The following is an 11,926-nucleotide window of genomic DNA, read 5'->3' on the forward strand; positions in this document are numbered from 1 at the left end:
TTTGAATAATAGGGGTATTAACTGGTCTTCTTTATAGACATATGAATATTATTCTATTACAGATAGCATTATACTTCAAGATAGATCTTGAGGTGTTGTTTTTGACAACAAATGTGATATCATTCCTCTTCATTTTTTATTCTGGCATAGTAAACCATATGATTGCCTGATTCAAAATAACCAGTAACAGTCCATTTCAGTTCACTTATGCCTAGGGTATTGATCTTTATGCATTCTGTTTCATTTTTTACAACTTCTAGTTTTCCTGGATTCATTCTTCATACATTAAACATTCTGATTACTGATCAATGCTTGCAGCTGTGCCTTCTAATTTTGAGTTGTACTACATCAGCAAATGAAAGTCTTGAAAACGTAGCTCAATCCGCATCATTAAGATCAGATCTACTTAGAGGAGGCAGCTCTTCCCCAGTGGAGGACTCATCTTTACATAATCTTTCACTGCTATTCTGACCTCATTGACAGTAGGAAGGAAACAGCTGTTTCCTCTTGATCCAACAACTTTGAATCTGGAGAAGGCAACCTGGTCTCTGGGTATCTTTGTTATCTAATGGTATTATATCAGAAATACCACAAGTGAATAGCTTTAACAAACAGAACTTTATTCTCTTGCAGCTTAGGGTGTTAGAAGTCCACATTCAGGGCATCAGCTACAGAAGGTTTTTTGTGTTTTTTTTTTTCCTTTTTCTCTGTTGGTTCTGGGTGAAGGTCCTTGTATCTTTCATCATCTATGAGCTTGATGTCTCTTGGAAAGCTTCATGTGTGTTGGCATCCCAGCACGGGGACCCTATGTCCAAAGGTCCACAGCACAGGGACCCTAGGTCTAAAGAATATGTTCCACTCCCAAGTCGTCTTCTTCTTTTTTTTTTTTTTGGTAATAGTAGGTCCCTCTGATCACCATTCACTTGTTTAATCTATTTTATATCTCAAAAGAAATTGACTCAAAATACAGCATAATCCTGTAGATTGTATCTTGCCTCATTAACATAATGGATGCTAATCATAGAAGTTAATATTGAAAAACATAGGATAATTATATCTGAACACAAAATGGAAGATAATTACCTATTACTGAAATTAATGGCCTAGTCAAGTTGACACATGTTTTGGTGGATACAATTAAATCTGTAACACTAAGTCACAATAACCCTTGTGACATCATGGTTGTCACCTCCTCCATAATATTCATGCCCCTCCCAGGGCTGGGAAAAGAGCAACCAGAGGGCTTGTGAACATCTGAACAACTATCCCATACCATGGGCAATAAGCAAAGTGTAAGACTTGCTTAGACCACCTCAGCAGGGTGGGAAGTTGCCCTATGACAGTGGGAAGCACTAAACAAACTTCATGAGACTCAATAATGGGGAACTGGAGTAGTGGGGACTGTGCACAAAGGCTAGTCCTCACCCATGCTCTCCCTCACATTCTGATTGCAGAAGTCTCCAGATGAAGAAACACCACCTTTAAAGAAAAAGGTCAAGATCAAGGTAAGTGGGCCCTGGAGTGTGAAAGAACCACACATCTTTGATCCTCTGACCCCAGGGTCCCTGGAAGGGTAAGATTCCTACCTGGTCACACAGGGGTCATATGAGTGTTGTATTCTTGTCCCAGTAACCTCCTCCTTATATTGGGTAAGTCAAGTTAGGTATGGAGAAGATGGTGGAGAAGCTGGAAATAAGGGGTGTAGACAGGCCACAGAGGAGCTGGGACAACACAGTGGAAAATGGGAAGATGGAGAGAGAGTAGCCTGGGCTTGGAACCATGTGAGAATGATTGAGAGGTAAGTGATGAAAATAAAACAGTAAATAAGGTGAGAGAGAGACCCCCAAAGGGCTGTGGCACCACATACAATATCAAAAGAAGCATCGTAGACTGGAATGTGGACTGAGATTCAGGTCATAAATGTAGAATACTGTCCTCATGAGTCTGAGAGTATTTAAAGGGTGGAGGAGCAAGTGAGCCCATAGGGACTCCATTGGTTCCTCATACCCATGTCCAATATTCTGAATCTGGATGTGCTTCTCCTGGTTTCATGCACCTATGAAGCCCACAGCACAAACATATCCCCCTTTTTATGGATGAGAACACACTTCAACTCGGAGGGTAAGAGGATATGAGTATGTCCATGGTCATGGATAAGACAGTAGCAGAAACAAGACCACACCGAGATATCCTGGGTCCCCAGAATGACTGTGGGTAAAGGCTGACTGTTAAGTTTGAGGATGAGGACCCCTTTCTGGAAGACTCTGGGGCTGTGGTTGATGGTGAGTTTATTGTGAGTCCTCTGCTTTGCTTGGCTAGATGCTTCCTGTAAAACGACAGCATAAAAATGTGGTACTGGCAGCCAGAAAGATCCAGGCATGGTGGCGTGGAACCCTGGTGCGACGGACGCTGCTGGCAGCTGCCCTCAGGGCCTGGATGATTCAGTACTGGTGGAAAACTTCCAGGCTGAGGCAGGTGCATAAGCAACTGCACAACCTGCTGAAGACCCATATACTGCAGGAGCAGGCAGCAGTCAAGCTGCAGTCCTGGATCCGCATGTGTCTGTGCCAACAACACTACTGCCAAATGAGCAAAACGATCTGCATGATCCAGGACCCAATGAACTGCCTCACTTACCAGCCCAATGACATTTTACAGGTAGACCATGAAGTCTCTTCCAATCAGCTGGAGTTCCACATTGAAATCTTATCAGTCTGAAGGCCCTGCAGGGTAGGGACCTGGCTCCTTTGGACCAATAAACGTCTGACCAGGTTTTGTGCATTTCAATGACTCTTGCATTTCTGGGGGCTCCAAGGATTAAGGCCCTGCTGCTGCTTCTTCCAGAGTAACCCTGGTTCCACAAGTAGTGGGTTACCATGAGTTCAACCGTTCAAACCTACCAGCTGGATTAAGGGAGAAAGATGAGGCTTCTACACTCATAAAGATTTGTTGCTGTTGTTAGGTGCCATCGAGCCGGCACCGACTTATAATAACCTTATACACAGCAGAACGAAACAATGTCCGATCCTGGCTAACCTCACTACTATTGCCACACTTGAGTCCATTGATGCTGCCACCTGGCCAATCCATCTCATTGGGGGTCTTCCTTTTTTTCTCTGACCCTCCATCTTATCAAACATGATACCCTTCTCCAGCAACTGGTCCCTCCTACCAATATGTCCAAAGTATGAGAGACAAAGTTTGGCCATCTTGGCCTCTAAGGAGGACTCTGGCTGCACTTCTTCCAAAACAGATCTATTGGTTCTTTTGGCAGCCTATGGCACTTTTAGTATTCTCCTCCAACACCACAATTCAAAGGCACCAATTCTACGATCTTTCTTATTCACTGTTCAGTTTTCGCATCCATATGAGGTTATTGAAAATACCATGGTTTGGGTCAGGCGCACCTTAGTCCTCAAGCTAACATCTTTGCTCTTCAACACTTAAAAAAGTTCCTGTGTAGCAGATTTGCCTAATGCAGTACATCATCTGATCTCTTGACTGCTGCTTCTGTGAGTGTTGATAGTTGAGCCAAGAAGAATGAAGTCCTTGACAACTTCAATCTTTTCTCTGTTGATAAGAATTATTGGTCTAGTGGTGAGGAGTTTTGTTGTTTTTTTTTTTACATTGAGATGTAATCCATATCGAAGGCTGTGCTCTTTGATCTTCATCAGCAAATGTTTTAAGTCCTCTTCACTTTCAGCAAGCAAGGTTGTATCATCTGCATATCGCAGGTTGTTAAGAGTCTTCCTCCCATCCTGATGCCACGTTTTTCTTCATAGAACCCAGCTTTATGTATTATTTGCTGTGCATACAGGTTGAATAAGTATGGTGAAAGAATACAACCTTGTCGCACACCACTCTTAATTTTAAAATATTCAGTGTTCCTAGGTTCTGTTCGAATAACAGCTTCTTGGTCCAGGTACAGATTCCTCATGGGTACAATTAAGTGCTCTGGAATACCCATACTTTGCAATGTTGTCCATAGCTTGTCATGATCCACACAATTGAAAGCCTTTGCATAGTCAATAAAGCACAGGTAAACATCTTTCTAATATTTTCTGCTTTCAGCCAAGATTTACAACCTAGGAAATCCAATTCTGCTCCTATAGGGTCACTATGAGTCAGAACTGACTTTACGGCAATGAGTTTGTTTTTTTTTGTTTTTGTTTTATTTTGTCTCCTCAACTTAGGAAAAGCATCAGCTTGGTTTTCTTGCCCCAACCCCTGTAGTGCCCACAATCTCTGTTTTGAATGGACGTAGACCACATGCCACTGACTATCCAAATCTGAAACTGGCCCATGCCTCTTCATACATGCAGAGCCAGGTGAACTATTCTGCAGTTCATGCACAGTTCCTGTCTCCTGAACCTGAAATTGGCAGGAATTGGGCTTCATATTCCTGAAGACTCTGGACAATTCATCTTATGGGAATTACCTATGAGGCGAAGCTCTGTCAGTCTGCCATCAGGGGTCATCTGAGATGTGGACACATTAGCTTTCTATTTGGCATGCACCCAGACAGAAGTCAGGCACTTGGGACTTGCCCTGAGAAAAATACAGCCCAGAGAATGCTGGTTTTAGTAATGCCTAGGCACCAGGTTTTATAAACTTCATGCAATCTTGGATGCTATTTTCCTTGGGAAATAAAAGATAACATGATCATAGGGAATCTCAGTTCTGGTGGTTGCCTCTGTTTTCAGGACCCCAGGGTGCTGGACATAAGCATAAACTTATCATTTCAACCCTATGTTTGGCACCAATCTTGGTGACTTCAACATTGACTGGGGTGACCTTCAATTATTTTGACTTTCTTGCTTCCTCAGGCACCCACTCCTGTGATAGCACCTAAGGCCATTTTTTCTTGATGTCTATTGGGAGAAATCATTTTATTAAAATGTCCAATCTATCACATACGAATTCTTTTGTAGAACACAACAGAAATTAATTATGAGAGACCAAGATGGCAGCACCCACTGAGGGGCCAATATTTGTCTCGGGGATCAAAAAAATTTGGGTGCAGTTATTCGCTTTTCCAGAAGGGAGTCCTCAGAAGATCCAGCAGCTGATAGAGGAAGGGATTACCCCAGAAGAAGGAGGCGCAGATACGAAGGGTACATCTGACACATTCCAGTCAGCTAATGGATCACCACAAGCAGAACAGCCTCCATTGGAATCTGCAAGCAACAAAACCTTTAAGAGTGGAGACATTTTCCTCTTTGAAGTAGGCAGGTAAGCCTTTCAAGCTGTTTCCTCTTTTCTGTACAAAATATGGGTGGGTCACGGTTAAGTGTGATAAGCAAGTGTTCTAGCTGCCAGATTTTTCTCTGTTACAGTTTACAGCTGGCTTTTGACTTTGACAGATATCAGAGTGATGTGCTGAGCTGAAGAAAGCTTTGTGTACTGCTCATGAGAAGTTCTGTTTCTGACCAGACAGCCCCTCTCCAGATCGATTTGGGATATTGCAATTAGATGAGCCTGCTGTTCTTCTTAGTGAAGTTCTAGATCATTTTCAAAGCCTTTGCCACTTGGAATTCCAGCTTCCCTCCCTGAGGCTGGAAGACTTGAAAATGATGGGCTTGACAGAAGACAGGATCAGTCTTCTCCACTTGCTTGATCACTGAAGTGATGAGAGGAAAACTGCCATCAAACTCGGCTCTGACATCCAAGTCCACATCACCACCTGCATTCTCAAAGTGTGTGGCTGGGTGTGTAGTTCCTCCTTGGAACCCATGCAGTTATCCCTGATTATATTACATAATCCCAGAGTATGAGGAAGGTGGGGCACTGTGGCTTCCAGCAGACTGAGTCATTCATGACAGATCTGGAGGTCCCCTTTAGCCTGAACAGCCCCTCTATCACGGGCCCTGAGGGGCAGCCAGAGTGCTTCTCTCTGATGCCTGAGTCACTTCAGAGGATGATGAGCTGCAGCCATGATGTCACATTTTCTCCAGGCTCAGAGCAAGTGGAAATGAGCACAGGTCCTATTGTCTCCTGAACTTGGAGCTGGAACTCATCCAGTCTTGTTGACCATCTGAAACCAGAGACCGCCAGCCCCACCACCAGAAGCCACCCAAAGACCCAAATCATGGCCTGGAAATACCATCTAGCCCCCTGTAGAAAACCAAATGAGCTCGCCTTTGTTCTTCCATCAGTTTGGACATATCTTCCAGAAGTTTCTTTGATCCTACCTGTCAGCGTAGAGACTGGTGCCCTTGTGTGACTATCACCCTTGACAAGGAAACCAAGGAGAATGGTGGAACCATGGCAACTCCCCCAACAAGCCAGGTTGGAAATCTGTGTTGGACACCCTTCTGGCCCACACCCAGTCCTAATAGCCAAATAAAGCTGACTCCCTGAGTCTTTCTGATAAATTAAGGAAGGTCATTCAAATATTCTGGCAGTTAGAATCTACATGCTCGTCCTAAAGATATTCCAACCCCTTCCAGCAGAGAACTGGGATGAGAGTGACTTTATGAAAAATAAAATCAAATTCCCCTTTGGTCCACTGGCGCTAAGTTTTTACTCCAAATTGGTTTAATTATAAGGAGCCCATGCTGTGGCAAAGACAGTAAATGCCAACCATTTGTATCTGCCCAAGTACTGGTTTCCATGTAGGGCCATGGAAAGATGAGATGCAACATGAAGGAGCATGGGGCTATGAAACCAGATGGAGAAGTGAGGACATGATGCCCCACGTCAGTGTCTTCAGCACAGTAGAGTTTACAAGGACTGTAGTACCTCAGCAGGCTGCAAGCAGACAGAAAACATCAGTGCTGCACCAGTCAAAAATCGAAAGATACTGGTTTTCAGATTGGTTGCAAAGCCTAAAGTTTATGTGTGAGTCCAGTCCAAGAGGGATAATCTTTTCTTTAACCAGAGGCAAATCAGTTGTCACTGTGTCATTAAGAGATCGTCTGGTGTGTTATAGTGAGTGGTATGCTGGCCATTTTCTCTCATCATCTTGGTAACAGTAGCAGAAGATAATATAACAAAGGAGGAAGGCACAATCGAAGAGACCCCTCTCCAGGACCCTTCTCGTGCCGGTTCTCTGACTCCGCTTGGATCCTCAGGTCTCATGACTGCTGGTGAGGCATTTGTCTCCCTAGTTCTGAAGACTTACCTTCAGTCTCAGTCAGGCACGTTCTAAATAAGACGGCTCACCGATAGCATGACCATAACAAATGGAAGACTAGACAATCACTTCTCTGACAGATCTTTTGTTAACTATTGTTGGTTGGTTTTACAACTCACTTCTTTCATTTGGAAGTATTTTAAAGAAAATGACATCTCAGCATTCCATCCATCAATACTGTGCTTTCCAGCTCTAAAAAAAATCATCTATTTTTTCTGTGTATTACGTTATTGTTGTCAGGTGTCATCAAGTCAGTACCGACTCATAGCAACATTATGCTCAGCAGAACAAAACACTGCCCGATCCTGGGCCAACCTCACTACTGTTGCCATGCTTGAGTCAATCGATGCTGCCACTTGGCCAATCCATCTGTGTATTATACCCAACAAAAATCAATAACCCCTTAATCGCATTTAATTCTCAGTCTGTATTCAGAATTCCTGACTGTTCCCCAAAGTGTTCTTTCCATCTGATTTATCCAAACTAGGATCCAAGGCAGGAGCATAGACTGATTTCAGGACAGTCTCTTTTAATTTTGTCATTTTTCAGGTATGATTTTTAAAGAGATAAACAGTGCTGATATATCTCTGTCAGTGGGTGAGGGGCCAGGTAGTGGCTCCTTTCAGGTGTATCCTTGCCTGTTCCTGACCACCTCACCACTGTTTCTGGAAAGACTTATGGCCCAGGATGGGAAGCCATGAGCTGACTGGTGACCAAGTGAATTGGAAATCTCCTTTCTCGAAGTCTCTAGGTCACAGCTTCTTAAAGAGCGGTGAGGAATTTTTATAGGGTTTTCATGTGGACTACAAGCTTGTTTTAAGATTCAGGTTATAACAATGTAGGCATAGTTTTTGAATATCACCACTATAATTTTTAATCTGTAATAACTGTCCCTCCCCAAAAAAGTGTGTTAATTTAAAATAGGCAGAGCTCCACACATTGTGTTTGTTTAAACATAAATGATAGCAAATTGGGACAGAACTTAGGTCTTGCACATGTGTGAGGCACTGTCAAGCCTGGCAATAATGTAGAGATGACTAGCTACTAGGAGTTTACCCTCAAGAAGTGTATAGACTAAAGTAGAAGAATCATTTACATCCAAGTGTTGCAGAAGATAGTGCTAAATAGAAATACTCTGGGAGGAGGGCAAGGGAGGGAGAAGTTCATGCTCACAAATGGAATTGGAGAGCATTTTGAGGAAGGTGTGTTTTTGAGCTGGACCTTGGGAGATACAAGTTTCAAGAGAACAGGGACCTTGTTTGTCTTGTTTATATCTCACCACTTCAAACAGTGCCTGGTGCCTGGTAGACACTTCATCGAAGGACATTTGGGGCTAGAGAAACATTGTGAACAAATGATCAGAGTGTAGGATATTGCTGGAAGAACTGTGGCTCAAATTTTTTAGCCTGTTATGTTCAGTCTTATGTGAAAATTCCTGTCTAGAAATCTAGTCTAGAGTTTGGGAACGGAGGAGCCAGTGCTGATGAAGTGGAGGAGTGTTATTTCAGGTGCTAAGAATGAAGCCCTCAAGTCCTACCTACTTCTCACAAGAGACTTGGATCCTGGCCTGTTGTGCTCCAGAAGGTTCCAGACAGACTAGATGCTCTCCATTTTCATTCATGAGCATGAACTCCTTCCTCTCTTTCCCTCCTCCCAGAGTATTTCTATTTAGCACTATTTTGTGCAACACTTGGGAGTAAATGTTTCTTCTACTTTGGATTATACACTTCTTGAGGGTAAGATCCTGGTAACCAGTCATTTATGCATTACTTGTCAGGCTTGACAGTGACACACACACACACACACACGATCCTGGCCTGTTGAACAGCACCCCGGAAGGTTCCACTAACTGCTCGACAGGATGGGGTGTCCTTTCAAACAGTGATGGAATGGAATTCTTAAGTTTCCTTTCCCAACGTATCTGTTTTCTTTCACATTCCAGGACGTCTTGTCAACCCTCAGCTATCCGTCCTTCTTGTACCTGTGTTGTAAATGTCTCTGCTTTGGCCTTTCTAGGGACTCATTCTTCCTTTGTCTGTTTTCCTTTTCACATATCCCTTTTAAAGTAGGTAACTGCCTAAAATTTTGCTACTTTAGTCACAAAGGAGGGGTTATAAGTCACAATTCTAAGGAATTTCCCCTCTTCTCTTAGCCACACTAGGTCACTTCTGGGGTTGGTATATAATCTCTGTCATTGCCTTCTGATGGCTCTTGGTCAACAGAGCTTCCAATTCCTTCTTCTTTACCTCCCAGGGCAAACTGTTGAATCAGTCAGAGCAGGTATCAGGGTCTTTGAAGACCCCTTCAGACTCCTTTGCTTGGCCTGTGCTCCCAGACACCAGGTCTCCTTTGCCTGTTTGCCCCACCTCAGGCCTCTGGGTTTCTGTGTGGTGCAGGAACAAAACTTGGATTTCTCCTTAAGTGGCCTTGGTTTTGAGCAAGAAGATGGAAGCTCTGAGGTATTTTACTAACCAGCCCCTGGACTGAGAGCTAGGTTGTGCTGAGCTATACTCCAGCTTGTGCTTCCCGGCCTTCTGTTCTTTCCATTATTACCCTGCTGGGGCTATCCTGCGGTGCTGTGATCCTGTGATCTTCTTTCCTATGCTCAAAGTCTAGGTCTGCCTCAAAACAGAACGAAAGATCTTAGAACTGCTCATGTAATACTAGTATCCAGCCTTCAGTCTGATTTGTTGTAGATTTTTGCCATCCTAAATAAAATGATCAAGTGGAATGTACTCTTTGGAGGTTTTACTCATTTATCCATCAGACTGTTTGGTCCAAGCCAGCTTTCAAATCCCTTCCACCATGTTCCATCTTATCAACAAAACAGCTGCATGTTCCGCTCAACCAACAACAGAAGTACAAACACTTCCTCCTCAGTTTTCCTTTCTATTTTTTAGGTTTATTCCTATTCTGGGTTTCTTTGGCTTTATATAACTGTTCTCTGGGTCACTTGACCCACTGCCTCCTAAATGCATTCTACATTTTGGTCTTTACTTGGGATTATTCATTCCCTCTCTAGAGAGAGAGAAAAAAAAAAGTCCCTGTTTTTTCTTCTCATTGCTTCTTGGTGTAAGTGGTGTAGTGGCTATGGGTTTTCTTTGTGCTGCATGCCTCTCTGCTTCTTGCTCTGTTTTTGTATAGCTGAAGCCAGTTTGGAAAAGAGGGCAAGGGGAATGCTAATAGGTCAAGAAGACTTGGTGGTTTATTCAAAGAATGAGTTTTCTGTACTCACTTCTGTCTGTGATCAGTACCCCAGTAAGAAGACACGGAGGACCATTGTCTGTTTGTTTTCCCCTGATAGTGGGTAAAAAAAACTCACCTCAAGGGAAAAGGAAGGTTGAAAAAGACTCTGAAGGGATTCAAGCTTCCCCTCCAGGGCCCTGGCTGTTCTCATGAGGAAACCACAGTCACAGAAGACCCCACAAAGTTCCTTGTCCATTTCCTAGTTAGTCCTACTTAACCTAGATGGAGCACAAGACAAGTAGGGAAAGCTGTGAGCGCACCTTGGTGTATCAAGCCATTTTGAAATAATAGTGAAGCAAAGGCTGCAGGTAGAGTCGTGACCAGCTTCATGGTGAGATGTGTGAGAGAGAGAAAGAGAGAGAAACAAATGTTCTTCAACTCAAAGACCCCTGAAGAGTAAGTTTGATACCTCCTATGGATATTAGCCTTCTCTGGAAGTGCATATTGTGTGTCAGGCACTGCTGTAAGCACTTTACATATATTATCTCATTTAAGCCCAGAACAATACTGTGGGCTTGGTACTAGCACTTCTTATTTTACAAAAGAGGAAACTTGCTCAAAGTCACATAGCCTATAAGTAAAACAACCCAGACTTAGACCATCTATGGATTCAAGTGTGGCAACAATAGTGAGGTTTACCCAGGATCAGGCAGTGTTTTGTTCTGCTGTGCATAGGGTTGTTATGAGTTGGACTGACTCGATGGCACCTAATAACAACAACCACCTCCAGTCCTGTACTGCTAGTACTGCTCTGCCTCCCTCCAGGGATACTGTTCAAAGGAGGAAAAGTTAGGCATGAAGACATTCCTTGTAGCAAGAGATTAGAAATAGCCAAACCACTTAATAATTGGAAAGTGAGTAAAATGTATCATATGTCAGTGGAACATAAATCATTAATGTGATAGTTGTAATAATGATGTTACAGTGTAGAAAGGGGTTTTGTGATAAATGTATGAAAAGCAATATCAAGGCATAACTACTATGATTTATTTAATCAAGACTCTCTTAGCTTGTTTGAGGATGTTGTAAATTTGCCATCATGGAGGCTTGTTTTGTGGCCTAACACATAGTCAATTCTGGAAAATGTTCCATGTGCACTGGAAAAGAATGTGTATTGTGCTGTTGTTGGGTTGAGGGATAGTTTTGCTAGGTATAGAATTATTGGTTGACTTTTTTTTCTTTCAGCACTTTAAATATATAATTCTATTGCCCTCTGAACTTCAATACTTTTTAGGTAAAATCAGCACTTAATCTTATTGAGGATCCTTTGTATGTTTGTGTCTTTCTCACTGCTTTCAGAATTCTCTTTTTATACTTAATTTTTGAAAGCCTAACTTGACATGTCTGGTGTAGATACCTTTGGGTTTGTTCTGCTTAGGATTCTTTGAGCTTCTTGGGCTTATAAATTCATGTCTTTATTTAGATGGGAAAATTTAGGTCATTATTTCTTCAGATATTCTCTCTGTCTCTTTCTCATCTCCTTCTGAAATTCCCATGATGTGTATATTAGATTTCTTGTTGTTATTCCATAACTTCATTAAACTG

General features: G+C 42.7%; 1 protein-coding gene and 1 pseudogene across 1 annotated transcript; both read left to right on the forward strand.

Moving 5' to 3' along the window:
- Window positions 1-2,319: 2,319 nt before the first annotated feature.
- On the forward strand, window positions 2,320-2,718 carry IQCF3 (IQ motif containing F3). Its single transcript, XM_006873642.1, has one exon. It carries the CDS (start codon window positions 2,320-2,322, stop codon window positions 2,716-2,718), a length of 399 nt encoding a protein of 132 aa, XP_006873704.1.
- A 2,245-nt stretch (window positions 2,719-4,963) lies between these two features.
- On the forward strand, window positions 4,964-6,428 carry LOC102837163 (annotated as a pseudogene).
- The last annotated feature ends 5,498 nt before the right edge of the window (window positions 6,429-11,926 follow it).

The sequence above is a fragment of the Chrysochloris asiatica genome, unplaced genomic scaffold (assembly GCF_000296735.1).
Source record: "Chrysochloris asiatica unplaced genomic scaffold, ChrAsi1.0 scaffold00246, whole genome shotgun sequence".
Taxonomy (NCBI): domain Eukaryota; kingdom Metazoa; phylum Chordata; class Mammalia; order Afrosoricida; family Chrysochloridae; genus Chrysochloris; species Chrysochloris asiatica.